The following is a 20,379-nucleotide window of genomic DNA, read 5'->3' on the forward strand; positions in this document are numbered from 1 at the left end:
CTATATACAAATGCGCATTTAAAGTTTCAATGAAACTGTAGTACTTCTGAAAAAGTAGAAAAATATCCGATCAAACGCTCCTTAATCATTCTTTAAACGGACTTTGTACTTCGAATACTGGTAACTTTACAAAAATATTGCAAAGAGAAATACATCGGTTTCGATACAGTTTACAAACCAAACTGATGGAAGGCGTAGAGACTAGAACATGGGATCCTCATCCCCCTGTGGTACGCCCAGCATCACTGCGAACAGCAACTCCCTCCGCCCGTCCCATTGCCATCTCAAACGGTGAGACTGCAAGTAAAAAATACCCAGATATACACCAGGATAGTGATGTGACTTCTAGGTCCCGCAGTACCGACACGGTACAGTAGGTACTGCATCACGGAGAGGGCAGGATTCCATTTAGCTGTTGTTAAAGTTGACGCCGAAGAATCCTCAGTGACAAAGCTGCTGACGATATCTTCTTCAAAAGTGGATCATCTGAGACAAAATCCCAGGTTTTTCAGACCTGGTCGTCAATCTTCCTTTTTGGCTCTTCATCGATGTAATGGCGCCTTGATGGCGCTCAACTTGGACATAAAATTATCTAGACTGCTCAACTCGGGGCACAGAGGCCCTTGCCATGGATTGTTCTGCTGATAAGATTTCGAGTGTTTCATGTCCTCGTCGTGATAGAAGTCGCAACTCGAATAATCTGCATCCTTCAAAAATTGCTTTTTGAACTGTTGCCACTTTGAGATTCTGGACAATTGTTTGCTGCGCAGCTCGTGCTCGGCCTTAAACAGCGAACAAGTGAGCACTGCCTCGACGCGTAGATCGCGTTTGCGATTTCGACGGCACATGATCTTCTTGCAACGGACTCTACTGATCCAATTTGTTAATTGTTCGGTGTGGCTCGGTTTATCGATGTCGATCTCTCGAGGTCTCGTGGTAGCCACCATAATTTAATATTTTGTCTCCTTAGGATGATTCTTTTCAACGCAGATATGGCACAAACTGTTGAGACTTCGATTTTCTTGGAAAACAATAGGCTAATACCAACTTGATAGTAGTCACACGCTCTCTTACAGCTTTTTAACTTTTCCACCTAAGTATTGAATAAGTAAGGGAACACCAACCAACCTGTATCTGGCTCGTGTTCCTTGTCGAACGACGAAAAAAAACCCCGCGGTTAGAACGGAAAAAGACTTCAGACCGTCGAGCAAGATACAACCTCCACCGTTCGAAGATGACTCAGGAAATGCCAGGGCTGCGCCATTTGGGGAGACTTTATATACCCCGACGCTCGCCACTATGTGGTATCCTTACGCGCGATCAATAGAAAATAGTCCCCGACGAAAACGTTCATTAACATAATTTTCGCGAAGCTTTTGAAAAATACGTTTATCTAATCAACTGTTAAAGGTAGCAGCTTCAGTTTTAGCAGTAAATTTTGTAGTTATTTACGAATCCTGTTAAAATTCGGTAATTTTATAAAATAGTTTGCTGCGTAGGAAGGTGCTATGCGGTCAGCCCTCCCCACCAATCGCGTGCCTTCTCGTGCGACGCTGTGTTCTTCCGTTGCGGATAATACCAACGTTGCCAAGTTTCTTCGCGTCGTTTCGATCAATATTATAGCTTTCATTATTTTTAACAAACTTCCCAATTCTCCAATTGCTTCTGAACGTAACGTATTACATACGTTAACACATTTTCAAGAGTGGACGGTAAATCTATTAATAATGCATTTAAACTTTGTGTATTAAAGGTTTCTACTGTAATTTTCGCAACGTTTAGCAAACGTTGTTTCAGTAATTTTAAAGTACAGGACGAAATAAGTTCTCTGTAGGATAAACGACTTACAAAACAACGCATTTATTATGATCGTAGAATGAAAATAAATGTAAATTCTAGAAAGGTTCCAAGGGTGCAGAGATAATGACATCGAATAAAGTTTAATATGCATGTGGGTATAATTCAATGATATCTAAAGCGTGTAGCCTTTTTTTATGAATACAGATATAGAAGAAAAATCGTTATTAGCAACATAATTGTAGATATATGTACATATAATTGTACAGAAGCAAAAATACATGATGCCGTAGAAATCACGAAACGTGGCAACGCTGGTCAGGGTAACTGTTGTATACATACACCCAACAATAAAGAAAGGACGCTTTCCTTTTGGCGTATTGTATTATTTCAAAACCAAAAAGCTGTTATTGAATAGGTAAAAACCGAATGATTACAATGTAACTTAATAAAGAAAAGAATTTCTCATACATTATTTGAATATAAAGGGATCGAAGTAACGTCGGGGAGTAGCGACGCATAAAATTGTATTTATTATAAATACAGTTTATTACAATGTTTAACAGAAATTCACGTTTGCCCTTGAATCCACAGTTTATTAATCCATATCATGGCCTACGTGGAAACACGCGCGTATGACGTGTGGTACCTTTATTTTTATCATGATGCAATGAGGTATTAAAACGTGCTCTATGACTAACGAATGACGCAGTTAATACGTTCTGAAGTCTGTAGAATTTCCTTATAGACACTCTCGTGTGTTTCATCGATATTATTATAATTTAACTTTTACATCTACTCTATTTTCATTGTAATTCTATATAATTTAGGTCGTAGTTTATTTGTAATTTACTAGAATTTTTACGAGGATGAACAATTAATATTAACAATTCGATTGTTTTGGGTAAAATAAAATATGAGAAAGTGTTGAACGAAAATATAATTTTTTGTAACATGTTTATTATATATACATCTTTCTTATTAAATAGAATAAACAATCAAGTATATATTTTGTTCCTATTTGGTCTGTATTCAAATAATACACATCTTTCTTGTACATACATATTAAGTAATAAATAAACAACAAAATCTGCTGTATGTACATGGAATATTTGATGGCATTCTTTTAGTATTATCATTGCACAACACATTTGTACAATTAGTAAGAAAAGCATACACCACGTAATATGTATAAAGGCCTCTGAACATACAATCATTTGGTACTTTGGTCATTTGGCATGCAAAACTTATATCAGACATATTTATTTGCATATTTTATACAAGAATATTTCGTACAATGTTCCTTGAAATTATTTTATTCCGCAAAAATAATTATGATGCATTCTGTTTTCCAAAATAACATTTAATTACATCATTGAATTTGGTAACATATTAAATTTAAATAAAAGTATATTCCTCCTAAAGAAGTTATTGTTAAAAAGCATAAAACTCATCGTTTAGAAGGGAGTCTAGGGAATCTTTTATATCAAAATTTAATGCTCCTAGATATATGTAATATATAGACAACTTAAAAAGTGCCCATTGTTTAGCTATAGAAAACTTCCATTTTGACCATGGACTCGTACAAGATTTCAGTTTCTCTCCATATACAGAATATATACAACATTTCGACATTTCCATCATTCCTGACATTCTAGCTTCCGTATTCAGAGAACATTCGATGCAGCGCACAAGATCATTAGTTTTCAGAATTAGTAACATTTGTCTATTCACCCTATCTAATACATGACTAATTTCTGTTAATAAATGAGGTATTTCCTTTTGAAATTCTTTCTTTTCTTCTACATTATATTTCGTTTTTCGTATACCAGCCATAATTGTATTCCAAGATCTACCCGATATCATACAAGCCAGTAACCCATACAAGTCTGCGACGCCCAACTTAGCGCAATGTGTCTGCATCGCAGCTTTATCACCATCTAGTATTGCTAACCAAAGCTTTGAATATTCCCACCGGAATTCGTTAGAAAGATTTGCGTACAACCCATGATCTAGAAGTACTATCTCAGCTTCGTTATCTCTTTTTCTAACCAAAACGTTACCAGGGTGTGGGTCAGAGTGTACAAAGCCCACGACAAATATCATGCGACTGTAAAGCCTGCCTAATTTACTGCTAACTTCATATGGATTTAAATGATTGTTCTGAATGTATTTCAAATCATTAACTTGACCTCCTTCTGCGAATTCCATTGTTAGAACGCGCGGCGTCGAGAACTCCCAATATATATTTGGTATTTTTAGCCAATGATAATGTGAAAATAACTTTCTAATTTTTTCAGCATTTTTCCCTTCCTGCGTGAAGTCTAATTCTCGAGGAATATTCTTTTTAGTTTCATCGACGAGCCACTGGAATTTAAAGTCAGGAAAGACTAGCGACGTTAATTTTACCAAAGCCGACATAGTCTTTATATCCACGTAAGAATTAGTTTTCACAGATCGATGTTGAATTTTAACAGCAACAACGTCGCCATTCTTTAATACAGCTTTATGAACTTGTGCTAAACTGGCGGTACCTAGAGGTACGGGATCGATAGATTCAAATATTTCATATGGATCCTTCTTAAGGTCTTCTTTAAGAACAGTAAGCACATCTTGAAAAGATGATTGAGGCGCAGAACTGTGCAATACTCTCATAGTACTAACATATTCCAGTGGTAATAAATAATCTAGCGCACCTATATGCTGACCTACTTTTATGTAAACGCCTTTGTTCGCACAGCAGAGCTCTAAAAGCCTGTCTGCTCCGTATTTGTGCACTTTTGATGTTAAATCCAGATACTCTGGAGTACCAGGGCCTAATCCACTTCCATACAATTCATTCTTATAATGTTTACCTATTATAAAAACAGTAAGCGCAGCACGTCCCAGCCGTACGATACCTATAGATCCTAAATCGTATTCATTGGCTCTCCAAGATGCCAAGGTGCCTAATCCGATTGCTCCAAGCGCAGCTGCTTTTAATAATCTTCTAGACACAAACATTGTTGATGGCTTGATAATCGAAAACTAATGTTCTTGTCCAATTTTGCACAGTAATCCTGAAACTAAGCATTAGATATAAGAATATACCTGAATTATGGCATATCTGTCACTTGATAGTAAATTACCTTCGAGTGGAACTGTAATGCTTCCTGGGTTGGTAATCTTTTACAATATGCAAATAGAGATACGGAACAGATGTTATATAATGTATTTGCGCCTTCTGATTCAGAAATTGTTCATAAATTTCGAAATCTAGAGAGTAACCTATTAGATCAGCTGACTATGTACATAACAAAAATATAATCGAAATTCTCTATTCCAAGATTACATTTGTCAGAATATTTTAATTTTCGAACATTTTCTTCCAAAACACCCAGCTAATTGTGCCAAATGTTCCTCTAAATGTTTGGTTTCTCGGGAAAAGTGACATGATGTAACCTGTATTCATGCATACACTATTAACCTTTACCCACGTGGAATGACGGAAAATTTGCATAAAACTACGATTTCCCGTTAGATTCCGACAGCTTTTCATATTATCATTACATAAGGCAAACGCTAAGGAACTTGGACGTTCTATGGGAATCATTAAATTTAGTCTTTTGTCGAAATTATTACAGAAAAATTTTGCGAAATGTAATTTCTATGAAGTAGAAAATTTATTTGTGTATTGTTTATAATTCTGTAGATTTACAAATATAACAGTGCTAATTAATATATACGTTTATATCTATACATATATATTTTATATTAACATTTCAGTCTACACCTATGTTACCACAATACCATACAGTAATATTTACATTTACAGTGCTTAATTGTGTATTATAAATTAGATTATATCACAATAGTAGACGTTTCTTTCAACTGTACAAAGATTACGGATGCATTGCTCGACCAGACGCATGTTCTATCAGCGCTTTCTGAAATAAATTGTACCGCTTCAATTAATTAATATGCAATGGAGTATATTACTTAATTTTAGCATTATCTCTTGTTCCGTGGTTTACCTTTATCATTGGAAGCGCATTTGTTAATTGTAATCCTAAGCTTCTAGCTAGGACAACAGGAGTGGCTGTTCCTTGGTACAACCGATGTAACGCATCGATAGCAAGCATAGTTGGAACATTGTATCGTTGCCTTAATGTTTCATATTTCTTTAAATACATCATATCGCCCAGAAAGGCACCGTTTATAACAGCTTCTGCAAGAAGTTGGACTAATATCGTTATATCTCCAAAACCTAAGTTCACACCTTGACCAGCTAATGGATGGACTCTATGTGCTGCATCCCTAAAATGTTCAAATGAAAATCATTATCTAATGTATTGTACAAGATAAATGCCACGTTCGTTAATAAAATATTAGAGTATAATATATGTTTCCACTAGTTATTACTTGTTTACTTACCCAATCAAAACAGTTCCTGTTCGAACATAAGACACCGAATGACCAAATTGTAAAGGAAAAGCTGCGCGGGATCCTTCTATAATAGCTGACACAGACGGTTGTAATTGCCTCATCACGCCCGTTTGTAACGATAAACTTTCGAGCACCTGTTGAAGTCCTCTCATACCAGTTTCAACTATACCAGTTTTTGGATACACTTTCCACAAAGCATCGTTTATCCTGTCGACAAACTCTTCTTCTGAGACTTTTAAAAGTCTTCTTGCTTCTTCTACTGGTAACGACCACACTAGCGAACTGAGAGAATCTGTTAACTGTAATGAAAACAGCGGCATCAACAAAGTGCATTAATGAATTCTCTTTGATTTATAAAAGTACAAAACTTACTGGAAGTAATGCTATTGGACCCGTTGGAAGAAATCTTTGCCACGCGACAGTATTTTCTGTGGGCTGAATCAGAAATGTAATTAGTACGGTTTCGAAAGGAGTTGAACAATAATTTTACAATAATACAATTCTTACCTCTGATAGTTTGAGAGTAGCAACTACGCCTAATTGATTGTAATTCCATTTCACATATTGTGTGTTCATGGCTTGTCGTACCAATGAATTTACACCATCTGCTCCAATCTGCAATAAATATTCGATAAGATATAGGTATCGATATGAATAATTGATTGCAACCAAGTTTATTGCATCGTGATAGCGAACAACAATGTAATAGAGGATTTAATAGAGTAATGTTAGGTAGAGATTCCAGCATTATGCTGTAGGAAGGGGAAGACCTAAGAGGCCAGCAAACATGTCTGGAAATAACTTCAGTTTTGTGCCACATTTCAGTGGAAGTAGTGAATGGTCTTTTAAACGGCTTTAGACTTGACCTTGCCAGAATTTATTACGTTTTACACATCTATAGTATCTTTCCTTATACATTTAATTGTTCATTTTAAACATTTAAGCTTTGTGATTTTGTATACACAGTAACTATATGTTCTATTAAAAGAATGTAGCGTAGTAATTTGACTCCTTAGGTTTTAAACTATAGCATGTACACATATTAATAATACGAAGAAAGAGAAATAACATACAGATACATTTACTTCCTCAAAGGATGTTGTTATCAGTTACACCAAAGAGTATGCTTTAAAAGTGAAATTGTGCAAAGTGTACATATAATATTCTCCACTGTTCTCTAGTGTTAATAGCAACAGGAATATTCTGAGAAGGCAAGATTGTAGCAGAAGAAATTCCCTCTTGTTACACACTTACGCCAGGAAGTAGTGTGAGCTAAATATATGCCAGTTCTGTTTTATAAACACCAAGGAACATGTGTGGTCCTGTTCTGAACCATGCAGGCAACTTAAATAGTTTTTAAGCACTCGAGAGTGAAGTTAGATATTGGACACAACATGCAGGTATTATAGAGATACAGATTTTTATATGTTTAAAAAATAGAAAAACCACAGCTGCATATAATGCAACTTCTCAGATCATTAAATATTGATTGGAAAAGAAGAAATATAAAAAGACATGTCGATACTAAGGAAAAAGCCTCTTTTAAGAAGATTTCTAAGCAGTCGCATTTCACAAGAAGAACCGAAGGCGGAAGATACAGTGGCAACACCGTCTATTGTTATTCATGATACAGTAAGTATGGAAAGAAAGTTTCGTATCTGTGTTATTTGTTCGCTATATGTAATTTCAGGGAAACAATGAGCTTATCTGGATGAATGATATCGAAGAAAATATTAGTGTGACTTCTGAAGACAGCAATGAATCTATTGCCTTTCATATAAGAGAAAAGCAAATAACGAATCAACAGCCATGGAATAAAGAGGAAATTGTTTTTGCGTTGTCCAATCTTCCAGCAGGAGAACATGCACTTGGTGTCATTTCTACTCTTCAGGGCGATGTGCTGCGTAAAGCTTTAGATGAATTTTTAAGTATCGCTTGTAATGAAGTGAAGCGTGACGTTCCGAAAGCTTCTATGCAGTCGTTTGCAAATGGGTACAATAATCTATACATTTGTAATCATAACAATTATATTCAGTGTAATTCGATTCCTGTTTAATAGGCGTGTTCAACATACATTACTAATTACGAATGTAAGTGTTCCACAACTTTTTGTGAGATGGCCAAGCACTTGTCTTCTAGTTTCATGCTTCTTGGGCCAAGTAGAAGTAGTGAAAGCTTTATTGAGCAAAAATGCGAATGTTTCGGCTAGAGATAGCGATGGCAGGTATAAAATTAAATATCGAAACGATCGGCTTCTGACACACTGATATACTGATCTTCTAGGACGCCGTTACATTTAGCTGCTTGTGCGGCTTCGGTAAAAATTATAGAAGAATTATTGAAGTTTGGCGCGAACCCGTGCGAATGGGACTTTAACAAGACATGTACACCATTACATTGTGCCGCCGCTACTGGAGACATTGCTACTGTTAAATGCTTAATAAAATCACGTGCAGATGTAAATGCTGGACTGTCTGGGAAAAGTCCTCTTTACTATGCTGTTCTAAGCAACGCAGAAGACTGTGTTGAAGCTTTATTACAAGCAGGTGCTTGCCCTAACAATCCACAGGTATTACAAGTATTATTCACAATCCAATTTTTCATTTGCTTCGAATAAACAATGGCTGCGTAGGTTTACACAGAAACACCATTGCACGTTGCGGCTAGCTTGGGTTCAGTTACATGCACAAAATTATTATTACGGTACGGAGCAGATGTGAGGGTTCAATCTGGTTCTATGAGATCGACACCGTTACATTTAGCAGCCGAAGAAGGTAGCGCAGAATGCACAAGATTATTGATAGATGCTGGTGCGATGTGCGAAGCAAAAAATTCAAGAGGCCAAACGCCAATACACTTAGCAACTTTGTCCCAAGCAGCAGAAACTATAGATATACTTATAAGTACTGGTGCTAAGATCAACGTAGAAGACAACGACGGTCGCACTCCATTACACGCTGCAGTTGCAAAGGCTACCCGAGGAATAGAGCTAGTGAAGATTTTGATACAGGTTCATTTACTGATTGAAATCATTACACTGAGAATGTATAACAACTTAACGATATATACTTTTGTCTTCCTTCTGTTCTAAAAGGCTGGTGGTTTAATAAACAGCGCGGACAAATTTGGATATACACCGTTGCATATTGCGGCATTAAACGAAAGTTCATCGACGGTGATAATATTACTATCAAAAGGAGCAGATGTTACTGCCAGAACGAAGGGCGGTGTTTCTGCATTAAGTTTTATCGTGCGCAGGACACCGGATGTACTACCGCGATTTATCTCGCGTCTGGACCACGCCATTTCTTTACACGATCACGAATTGGGTGACGTAGATTGCGAAATAAGATTAGACTTTAGACCACTGGTGCCAGGTGGCAGAGGGGAAGCAGATTTAATGCTATGCCTCGTAGAGGTCGGGCAAAGACACCTACTGAAACACCCTTTGTGCGAAAGCTTTCTGTACTTAAAATGGTTGAGAATTCGTAAATTTTTCTTGTGCAGTTTAATATTTCATTTCATTTTCGTTGCATTTTTTACGGCGTATATTGTTGTAACGTATTTTTGGAACATTGAGAAACTTAGGAAAGTACTCTTTTGGCCAGTACTGATATTTACAGTAACTTTGGCAAGTAAGGAATTCTTTCAAATGGCTCATGGTATGTCATCGTACGTCAAGGGATGGGAAAATTGGCTTCAGTGGAGCGTTGTTTTGGTATCGAGTATAGTGCTAATTACACCAGTTCAAAACTGGCAGCATCATGCAGCGGCTCTAGGTATTCTGTTGATTTGGATAGAATTAATGATGGTGGTTGGAAGATTTCCAATGTTTGGTCTTTACATACAAATGTTTACTCAAGTGTCAATTAACTTCTTTAAATTCCTTGGCGCTTACATGTGCCTTATAATAGGGTTTTCTTTAGGTTTCTGTGTATTACATAAGAATTATAAATCATTTAATAATCCCCTGGTTGGCCTGTTGAAAACTATTATAATGATGTCCGGAGAATTAGAATTTGAGGATGTATTTTTCGACGAAGATGCATCGATATTATATTCTGGTACAGCACACTTAATGCTTCTAAGCTTTGTTATTTTAGTAACAGTAATATTAACGAATTTAATGATGGGGCTCGCTGTATCAGATATACAAGAATTGCGAAGATGTGCTGGATTAGACAGACTAGTACGCAGAGCAGAATTAGTAGCGCACTTGGAAAGTATGTTATTCTCGAAGCTGCTAGATTATGCGCCGAATAAAATAATGAAGGCATGCAGAAAAGGTGCGCTTCTCTTACAGCCACCGCATCATTGCGCGATTCATATTCGTCCTAACGATCCCCGCGAGAAACGCTTGCCGCGAGATTTGATAAAAGCTGTGTACCGCTTGGTAAGTGAAAGAAAGCAAAATGGATTCAGGCGCAATACAAATACCACAGAAACGAATAATCCCAGATTAAGCAGACTTTATAGTATGACCTCCACGAGCGACAATCAACAGCTAAACGAATTAGGTGCTGAATTAAGGAAATGTATATATAATATTAGTACGCACTTGGATAATTTAACTAACAAAGTTGATAGCATCGCAAGAGACTATGGTAATTGAGCGATATACATGTCGACACAAAACGATTATTATTATACTTCTTATCTACTTACCAATAATTTGGTTTTATACTTATTGCCATTTTGCAATTGAACCTCTGCATTGTCTCCTTGTGTTTTTGGTAACTTAATGTTTTCAACTTCAGACGCATAAATCACATTTACATTCTCTTTCTCTTCCAATTGCTTGTTCACAGCGTGTAATAACAAATCATTTTCGACTACATAAGCAATTTCATTTGCCAAGTTACCTTCGTTGAATTCAATCATAGCATCGGAAGAAGCGTCCCATACCTACTAATGATTTCATATTTAATTGCAACATTTGTAATATTATTACAAGCTTTCCAACCAGAGTTTGTTTGAAGTTTGTTTCTTTGGTACCTGCATCTTTCGTACAGCACAATATCGTGCTGCTTCTATATGCTGCCATGCTCCTATACTTGAGAGTAGCATACGCGTTTGCGGATTTAATGCTACCACACGATTGGAATACTGTTCTGGTTTGTATTCAAGTTTTTTCCCACCTTCTAATAAAAGGATGCTTTTGCATTCGAGTCTTCTGTTATTCGCTTTGGAAGACGTTTCGAAATAATTATGTTAGTTATGAAGTTTTTCAATGACATCCCAAGTAAATAATATATATAGCTAACCTATTGCACAAGCAAGTGTGGTTCCAATCATCCCACCGCCGGTTATAATAACATCATAATTTTCATCGTTTTGTTTGGTGGCGTAGCAATGTCTTGTTACAACCGCTGCTGCGTTGGGAGCAACGTATTTGTATTTCTTCGGAATTGGCATTAAAATGCCGCGACATGTCACCGCTTTCATAAACGACGCCATTTCTTGTTTTATGTTAATTCTTTGGCTACCGCTCAGCGCTGACTGCCGCTAAGAAATCGAAATATCGTACTTATGTTATCAGTACGTCTATATTATGAGATGCGACTTGAAAAGTAAACAAATTACGCTTGGAAAGTCGATAATTATGGTTCGCAATAGTCGAATTCATTGATAGTGGTATGTAATTGTTATACGCAAGAATACATAAATTTGTTTATTTATTTATCACGCAGAAAAATGGACGTGAAAGCATGTAAATTCCAGATTAGGGGCGGTATTCTTAGTCGCTACTTATTCTTAAACGAATCCTTAAGCATTTGCATTTGAGAATACCGCCCTAGGACTTTTGGCGCCCATTTTAGTTCATAGCTTTCACCGCTACGCGCCGAATTCTGTGTGCATAAACTAAACAAATATTTAAAACTCTTTTAAAGCAATAAATAAACTATTTTTAATATTGAAAACGATTGCATATTGAGCCGCAGTCTCGCTATAAGAGGCCAAGAACCGTAGGTTGCAAATAGATAAAGGAGAAAACAAAATCTTGAACGTTCGCATAACTATTTTTCACGAGCTTGCATCGGGTTAGCAGTAATAAATAAATAAATAAACAAATCTCTATCCTATGAAGAGTGGAACTTTTATGAATGAATTGTTGACGATTCAGCTTTAAATGATATCTCATTTAAGAGTAATAATCGTAATAATGTTGATTGTTTATCTTAGATACCGCTCATTCATTCATAAAGTTATGATTATATACGATTTATTGTTACGAATAATAAGTTATTCTTTGGAAAGTTAATAGTCTTTATTAGCGTAGGAAGAGTTAAATTGCGATACTGTCCTGTTAGTATCGCTGCTTTTTAGCTGTTTATGATGGAAATTTCTTTGCTATTAACGCCCCTTATTCACCATGGTGACGAATACGACGATGAGGTTACATTGATCTATTCTAGGAGTTGCTTTCGCATAGTGATCAGGGCTTCGTAAAACAGAGATCGTATAAGACAAATTTTCTGGAGAAATTGATAATTGCATTGTATGGTAGCCATAATCTAAATAGTGATGCATGTAATGAAATTATTCTATTGTTTGCCTGCAAATGATTTTTAAATCTTTCCGCCAATAGTACATCAGTAAATACGAAACGGGTAATGCAAGTTTCGTACTTAGAACGTAGGTAAGTGATAGTAATATTTATTTGTTTAACAAAACATTTGAAGCCTAACAAGTTTTTGCGAATTTGCTGCATGAAAGGTATTGATCAGACATCGAACATGGATGCGCGGGTTTTCTAACGCATTTTGAATCGTTACAGATTCGGAATATTCTTTCAATTAAGTACTCGTTAAGAAGATTGCAACAATATAGCTAAATGCAAAATAGGCAATGACAGAGCACAGGGGCACATCGTTTTACAATTCGTGCGTGAAAGTCCCAGTGGACCCTTACAGTAGGCAACCAACACCTTCTTATGAGCGTCCTGGTTTTATAAACAGTAACAACGACGACGATACCGACAAAAAGCGTAAAATAAATTTTGCGACGGATGATCAATTTGTTAATGACTCGGAGACATCCAGCCCCAGAGAAATCGTGAATAACTTTATAGAATTCTTTGAAAGTATACCAGATTATGATCAAGTCCATCATTTATCTAACGAACAGTTCAAGCAGAAAGTAGATTACTTGAAGAGGAAACAAAGATTACTATTACAGAATTTACAAAGTTCACTTGTCAGTCACAAGGGCACAAATGTATCTACAATTTCGTCGTCAAAGTGTAGTCAGAGGTCGAAACCTGAAAGTAAGAACGATATTAACGGCTTAAAGTTAAATGGCAAAAAGTGTTATTTGGAAGAGTCCAGAATGAATAGTCCTATGCTTTTCCCTTCTGGAAAATTTGCTGGACTCGTGGAGGATCAAGATCTGTTGACGAATAGGTATTTGGAATGAACTATAGGTGTATGTACTTCGCCAGTTTAGGATTGTAATTCTGTTGTCTCCCTTTCAGGTGCAAACAAAGAGATAAAGAAGCAAAAACAGAGTGCAATGAGAAAATACACTTAGCTAGTAACAGTTGGAGGGCATGGTACAAATTGAAGAATGACGATAACATAGAAAGCGATACGGACAGTATAGAGACAAGAAGCTTACCAGCGAGTAGTTCAAAGGAATGGCATCCTACTGTTCCTAAGCCATTCAGCTTCACCCTACGGTAACAAAGCAAAGGTGTACCTTGTGTTGCTAATTCAAAAATTCCATTACGATAGTCTGGTAATAGCGGCGCATATTTCAGGGAGGAAGCAGAAAAGTACATGGCACGCATTGAAACAGAAGAAGTAGATCGCGAAAATTTAAGAAGTAATAAGAAGAGTCCGTATAAGAAACGGCGTATAAGACCAGTTCCACTAACATCTAAAATTCCACTTTATAACAAGTTACTAGCAGAGAAGGAAGAACGGTTTGTTTTCGTTTACGTTGTACACGTTCACCTTTTTTCCTTAAGAATTTTATAATGTTATACATATAGTTATCTTGTGCGTTTATTTTCTAGAAGTCGTATGATCCGCGAAGAAAGTGCCTTAAATTTAATGTCTCAGGTACGTCCTTTTAGACTCGAGTGCGATCGCCGAGCTTGGAGATCTTTAGCAAGGTCTAGTCCAGAAATTCGTAGCAAAAGCGTTAGTGCGTGCACGAAATTCAAGGCTAAACCCGTGCCTAAGAATCTTTTCAATACTGATATATATGATCGCATGCTTGAAGACGAATATTACAGGTCAATATAATATATAGAATGTTACTTAGAATTTGGCTCGATGTAGGATAGAATTGAACTAGAACGGGCTGCAATTTCCAGACAATTACAGAAAAGAGTGAGAGCAGCGGAATTAATGAAGTCCTCTTCCCTCCCTCCGTCAATGGCGAGGCGGGAACGCGTGAAATCTGCGTGTACAGATCTACAGGATGCGGTTAGGAGTTGTAACGGGAGTACTGAGAGCCGAAACTCCTCGCAACTGTCAGATAGTACACCAATGCCATTAGAAAGGTGTAAGTCAGCGTCGCTTTTGCCGTTGCGGGGAAATAATTTAGCAGCGATTTTAAGATGCCAAATTTCACGGTACTACAAAACTACTCGTACGATTTGTTGTGATACTTCACTGGAGGGAGACAAGCATTCTTATGTTTTTGTTGTAGGGAAAAATTGGAACGCGAAATAAGAGAAAGAATGGAAGAGAAGCGACGAGAGCAAGGAATAAAGATAAGGGAATCGTTCGTCGGACGTAATCCAGTGTGGCGAGCTTTGAGATCTGCTACAAGGTACGGCTTAGTGTAAACCATAGTAACAATGGATGAATGTAACTTTCAACCCTGTAACGAGTACACGTACGAATGTTTAACGCAAGGCACGAGCACAAGAGAGATCTTAGTTTGCGAACATCGCTTCGTCGCGACGAAGCACGCGAACAGGCGGAGCGTCATCGACTCCATATGGAAATGATGCTGGACCGTGTCACGCAAATACCAACTCTTTTCGAACGTCATTCTCAGGTGAGTGCAATAATTCGCTTTCTCCGGGATGAATAACCGAGAAGCGGGCCATTTATCAAAATGTTTTCTCCAGACTTACCATTCGTTGATAAAGACACAAGAGAAAGACAGGACAAAGACGTTGCAGCGAAAAAAGAAAAAGATGCAACGCAGGCAAAAGTCGAGTAGCATAGATCCATACATTGATTACAAGAACACCTCTAGGCCAGATTCTGGATCGGTAACTAGTTCTTCTGGAACCGTACTGTCTGTAAGCCAATCGACAAAGTCATCGGAAGCATCTACATCGCATGCTTCCGACAAATCGGTAGGCAAATCTCAAAGCTTGTTTTCTAAGAAAAAGGGAGACCGTGGCCAATTAAAAGTTTCTATAAACGAGACGGCGGAACTGATCAATGATGAAATCGAAAATGATAGGTTGTCTAGCAACGAACGGTTTTCTATTGGCGATCACGATGAAAATGCGTTGCAGACGGACAAGCATGATACAATAGATAGATAACCATCGAATATATAAGTACACACTTTATTGAACGCTGGTCGATATAAAATTAACTAACTGCAATGAGTTAATCGCTTTGTAAGTCTAATATTACTTTAATATTACTTGTCAGTCAGTACTTCATACAGCACCCTTAAATTTTCGAACTATATGTTCCACGATATACGTATATTTAAACTAGAAACTTATTTATGACGATTTATTGTAATATTGTTATAAAAAGTGTGAACGGGGAAGTGCAGAATTATATGACATAAGCAGTATATGTACGATCATGTATAATCGTAGTACGATATCACTTGCAGTAAGAAATTAGATCAAGCGCTTTAACGCAAAGAATGCTACTGTTAGATTACTTTATTGCTTAAGTTTGAAAGGTTACCACGTCAAGTCCTTGGCTCTAAAAATGCACACATTACTTACCGGTTGTTTAAAGATAGCTTCGAGAATAAAAGAAAGATGCGTGATGTCTATGTGCTTTATGGTCTAATAGTGTTCAGAATCCAATCCATGTAGTACACAACATTGGTATAAACACCAGGAACACCTACTGTGTCGCAGTCCTTGACTCCGAAGCTGACAATCCCGTACTGAATAAACCTGACGTTATTTTTATACATTGCTGGAGCTTGGAGCGGTCCACCGCTGTCTCCCCCACAAGCGTTTATGCCCCCTTTGCTGCCCGTGCATATCTGCTTATGCCAGATTTGTACGCGTCCGTTATACGATCGTGCACAGTCCTCGGTGTTAATCAGATCTAATTGAACTTTCAGCAACTTATCACTGCGCGCCTTATGCTCCATTAAAGCCCAACCCGTCAATGTCACCTGTCGGTCGGACAGATCGTGAAAATGGGCGATATTTACCAGAAACAAAAAGAAGTAGACACACAAGGGAGAAAATAGTAAGAGAAAATATTTATTTCTGACATTCGTATTTACCTTATTACGGGTCATAGTAGCAGCTGATCCAATCGGCAAGCAAATGGGTCGTACGTTATTCGGCCTAAAATCGGCATCTGCGTTTAATCGTATCAGGGCAATGTCGCCTTGCATTTCACTATCCGAGAACCCTGGATGGAAATGTATACTCTCTATACCGATGTCTTGATATCTCTCGGCGCAAGCGATTTCCACGCCGTCCTTGTCTATGTTACAGTCACGTTCCTTGCTCAAATCGTGGTCTCCGATTCGTACGCTGGTCACTGTAATGCCTACAAATGATAACGACATCGATCATGAACCGGCCGTAATTTTTTTTAAATTTTATCAACTGTTTAGAATGAATTTACCGTTGGGCAACGAGGCAACGCAGTGTGCAGCAGTAAGCACGTATCGTTTATTGATCAACGATCCAGTACATATGAATTTTGGGAGCAGGTGTCCGGTGTCGTAAGCAATCAACGCCATCCATGGAAACTCGAAGATGTTGGTTTGGTTGCCACCACCGGCTTTTTGTTCCGTTACCGGCCCACACGTATCTGCATTCACTAATCCCAAGTTCGGATGATTCGAGACGTTCGGGGGATCAGGAATTACTGTTGTTGGCTCTTCCGTAGTGGATAACGGGGTTGCCGTAATCTAAAACCGACAATTCTTTTGTCGATTACACATCGTTCGAAGTTTCTGAATCGTGGGAATCGTGAAGATCGTTAACGAAATCGGCGATAATGAATTACACGGAAGATTGTACCTGTTGCTCGCAGCACACCTTCGGATTTGTACCCTCGAAGCCGCACTTCAAGCTATTCAAATAGTTCTGAGTCGCCGTAGACACGGGCTCCTGTTTTTTAAGCATTTCTATCGCTGCGTTGCAATTATACATGTTTATGCAAACGCCGGGTTTGTTCCGAGGACTGGTACATCTATCCTCTGCGAAAAAAACACGCTTTCTGACTCAAAGCATTATTTATCCTACCGAGGAATTCAAATTTCGGAAGACGGCGTTTAGTGCATTTCAGCATTGTAATTTATAATTATTTAACTGGTGAAAATATTTTTTGCAGCCATTAATAATTAAACTATCTTTAGGAATTATGTTTTGGAGTGGAACGCGGGCTACGTGTAGCGATTAGTCAAAAATGGTCATAGAACAGCGTTCTTCAACCTTCTTACACCTGCGGACCGACGAAAATAGGAGAAATATTTCGCGGACCGGCTAACGGCTAAGACAGAAATAAAAAACACTGTAGATAGTATTTTATTTATTAAATTTATTGTTATAAAATCACAATTCAATTTAATTTAATTATTCTTTATTTAATGTAGCAGCTGCATGATTCGAGCAAAATTTTTCGCGGACTGGCAGGAAATTTCCACGGATCGGCACCGTTCCGTGCATCACCGGTTCAAGAACACTGCCATAGAAAACAACTTCGTTCGTTACGCGAAATGGAATTCGTTTTGCTCATCTACGAGTTAATGGATCGAAAAGTTTGCCGCGAAATTCAGCGACGACAAGTAGCCAAACAAAGGAGCGTTGTATCTACTTTTTGGGTATGTATTTACAAAATTCTACTCACGCGCTAATGTTCCGTACAAGGTCACAAGCAGAAACACGAAACCGTGACTAATGATCATGATCAGAGCCGTGATCGTATCGCCGCTATAGGTATTCTTTTTTTTTTCAAATAATTATATTGCGCAGCTGTGTTTCCTCGCTGTGGGTCGGCGATGTTTCCTCACTGTGTGATCTTCAAGCGTTCATTTGGTATTTCTCCCTCGAGCTACTTGATACCAGCGATGACAGGACAGGTCACTGATTGGACTTCACTCTCCCGATATTTCAAATCACCGACGTAGCGGATAATACCAGTTTCGAAGATTGTTTATTTGCTGCTTTCGCAGAGAATAGACCAGGGCAGACTCGCGAAATATTCTACCGCTGTGAATAAATTTTGTTACGTATTTTAGCGGGGATTTTGGGAATACGGATGCGGATTGGTGCCCGTGGAGCGCTGAACCGCTCCGCTCGTTGGAGTGCGGGCGTTGCAAATAAAGCAAAGTCAAAGACACTGTTTGAAGTTAAACTTTTCAGTTTATTCTCGAAATCAGTTCCAGATCAGGGAAGCCGTAAGCGATTAGGGACAGAATACGACTAGCGTTGTAAAACCAGTTCCGAGCTCGATGAAGTCGACGGCAAGATCCTCCTGGTCCTCCCATAGTCCAATCAGAATGGAGGCTGTATCCGATCCAAGCGGTAGGCTGTCGATCGGGTGTCCTTCCGCCCTCGCGAATTGACGTCCATCTTTCCCTTCACCTTCGAATGATGATGGAAGGTCTTCTCTCCCTTGTCACGCAATGTACTATTAATTGGTTCCTTTAAAATTTCTAGTTGGAGGAGTTAAACTTTGCGTGAATTTGATGGATACTAACTTCTATTGTAATTGCCCCAACTAAAAATTTTAACATAATAAAAGAAAGTCGAAATTAATTCCAACTGAATTTACTAAAATTTAGTTGCTCCAACTAAAATTTTTGACGTAATCAATTAAAATTGATGTTAATTTCAACTGAATTTACTACAATTTAGTTGCTCCAACAAAAAATGTTGACGTAATCAATTAAAATTGAAGTCGGCTTCCGGTTCCGCATGTGTATGGAGTGACAGGCAGGTGCGATTGGGCGAGTATTTGGAAAAAGGATTGGAGGTGAGAGGGTGAGAGAGAGGACGTAAGAAGGGAGGAGGGTGACGCCACTAGAACACGTGCCACTTGTCATCGTTGTGTTATAAAACATTAATATGTAACTACCAACTTCATACAATCCACAAATGAAAAATTCGCGCCCAAACCATTCACACATGCGCACTCATGCAAAACCGCAGTACATGCGCTAGTGGCGCCTTCTGCGCCGAACTTTGCGGCATCTTCCCCCTTGAACCTAGCTATATACACTACTGCAGTTCTCCTCACCGATACTAACCTTAGACAGGCGGGTTGCTCGCAGCTAGGCGCTAAAAACGGCTCCCTGTGCACCCCTGCCCTAAGGGAATCAGTAAATATATACAATACCATTAAAATCGAAGTCAATTGTAACTAAATTTACTTAAATTTAGTTCCTCCAACAAAAAATTTAACGTAATCAAATAAAATCAAAGTTAATTTCAACTGAATTTACAAAAATTTAGTTGCTCCAACAAATAATTGTTATTCAATCAAATAAAATCGCAGCTAAATTTAACAAAATTTAATAAATTGTTGGTCTTCCAACTAAAAAATTTTGACGTAATCAATTAAAATCAAAGTTAATTTCAATCAAATTCACGAAAAATTTAGCTCAACCAACACGAAATTTTATAGGAACCAATTAAAATATAAGTTGGTTTCCACTAAATATACGAAAAATTTATATCCTCCAACTAGAACTATCGGTCTCAATTAAGTAGAAATTAATTTCAACCGAGGTCACCAACAATTTAGCACCTCCAACTAGATATTTTAAAGTAAGCAATTAAAATAAAATTTTAGGGGAGGGCCTCGTCCCTAGACCATCAGTTAAATTTTTCGTGAATTTGGTTGAAACTTTTAACTTTTAAATTTAACTGTTGGTCTAGGACCAAGATTATAGGCCAAGTGCTCGTGTACATTAATGTATTGTGGAACAATTGTATCGTTCTACTTGTAGCCGAGTTCAGGGACTCGA

At 37.8% G+C, this 20,379-nt stretch overlaps 6 protein-coding genes across 11 annotated transcripts; 2 read left to right on the forward strand and 4 right to left on the reverse strand.

The window, feature by feature from the left end:
• Positions 1-235: 235 nt before the first annotated feature.
• LOC143367909 (uncharacterized) lies at positions 236-1,122 on the reverse strand. Its single transcript, XM_076810180.1, has one exon. It carries the CDS (start codon positions 945-947, stop codon positions 543-545), a length of 405 nt encoding a protein of 134 aa, XP_076666295.1. The 5' UTR covers positions 948-1,122; the 3' UTR covers positions 236-542.
• A 1,615-nt stretch (positions 1,123-2,737) lies between these two features.
• Adck1 (aarF domain containing kinase 1) lies at positions 2,738-5,398 on the reverse strand. 2 transcript variants are annotated; one of them, XM_076810176.1, is made up of 2 exons: positions 4,926-5,398; positions 2,738-4,862 (listed from the first exon to the last, which is right to left on the reverse strand). In XM_076810176.1, the coding sequence occupies exon 2, from the start codon at positions 4,798-4,800 to the stop codon at positions 3,232-3,234; it is 1,569 nt and encodes a 522-aa protein (XP_076666291.1). In that variant the 5' UTR covers positions 4,801-4,862; positions 4,926-5,398; the 3' UTR covers positions 2,738-3,231. The 2 variants fall into 2 exon arrangements, with proteins under 2 accessions (XP_076666291.1, XP_076666290.1); XM_076810175.1 differs by having other exon boundaries at positions 2,738-4,856; positions 4,926-5,397.
• Positions 5,399-5,508: 110 nt separating this feature from the next.
• On the reverse strand, positions 5,509-11,679 carry Coq6 (ubiquinone biosynthesis protein COQ6, mitochondrial). The gene is made up of 8 exons (XM_076810178.1): positions 11,487-11,679; positions 11,218-11,405; positions 10,888-11,127; positions 6,730-6,837; positions 6,595-6,657; positions 6,211-6,521; positions 5,811-6,093; positions 5,509-5,723 (listed from the first exon to the last, which is right to left on the reverse strand). The coding sequence occupies exons 1-8, from the start codon at positions 11,677-11,679 to the stop codon at positions 5,679-5,681; spliced, it is 1,431 nt and encodes a 476-aa protein (XP_076666293.1). The 3' UTR covers positions 5,509-5,678.
• On the forward strand, positions 7,420-10,893 carry Pyx (transient receptor potential channel pyrexia). The gene is made up of 7 exons (XM_076810166.1): positions 7,420-7,622; positions 7,697-7,854; positions 7,913-8,214; positions 8,282-8,446; positions 8,506-8,791; positions 8,855-9,232; positions 9,317-10,893. The coding sequence occupies exons 2-7, from the start codon at positions 7,738-7,740 to the stop codon at positions 10,832-10,834; spliced, it is 2,766 nt and encodes a 921-aa protein (XP_076666281.1). The 5' UTR covers positions 7,420-7,622; positions 7,697-7,737; the 3' UTR covers positions 10,835-10,893.
• Positions 11,680-12,725: 1,046 nt separating the features above from the next.
• Positions 12,726-16,286, forward strand: LOC143367903 (uncharacterized). 5 transcript variants are annotated; one of them, XM_076810168.1, is made up of 9 exons: positions 12,726-12,862; positions 13,001-13,625; positions 13,697-13,900; positions 13,982-14,146; positions 14,216-14,461; positions 14,543-14,803; positions 14,881-15,003; positions 15,090-15,234; positions 15,308-16,286. In XM_076810168.1, exons 2-9 carry the CDS (start codon positions 13,072-13,074, stop codon positions 15,734-15,736), a joined length of 2,127 nt encoding a protein of 708 aa, XP_076666283.1. In that variant the 5' UTR covers positions 12,726-12,862; positions 13,001-13,071; the 3' UTR covers positions 15,737-16,286. The 5 variants fall into 5 exon arrangements, with proteins under 5 accessions (XP_076666283.1, XP_076666287.1, XP_076666285.1 ...); XM_076810172.1 differs by having other exon boundaries at positions 14,216-14,285; positions 14,553-14,803; XM_076810170.1 differs by having other exon boundaries at positions 14,240-14,461.
• LOC143367908 (CLIP domain-containing serine protease HP8) lies at positions 15,747-19,015 on the reverse strand. Its single transcript, XM_076810179.1, has 5 exons — positions 18,258-19,015; positions 17,429-17,607; positions 17,028-17,316; positions 16,678-16,949; positions 15,747-16,563 (listed from the first exon to the last, which is right to left on the reverse strand). Exons 1-5 carry the CDS (start codon positions 18,313-18,315, stop codon positions 16,216-16,218), a joined length of 1,146 nt encoding a protein of 381 aa, XP_076666294.1. The 5' UTR covers positions 18,316-19,015; the 3' UTR covers positions 15,747-16,215.
• Positions 19,016-20,379: the final 1,364 nt, after the last annotated feature.

Source organism: Andrena cerasifolii, chromosome 4 (assembly GCF_050908995.1).
Source record: "Andrena cerasifolii isolate SP2316 chromosome 4, iyAndCera1_principal, whole genome shotgun sequence".
Lineage (NCBI taxonomy): Eukaryota > Metazoa > Arthropoda > Insecta > Hymenoptera > Andrenidae > Andrena > Andrena cerasifolii.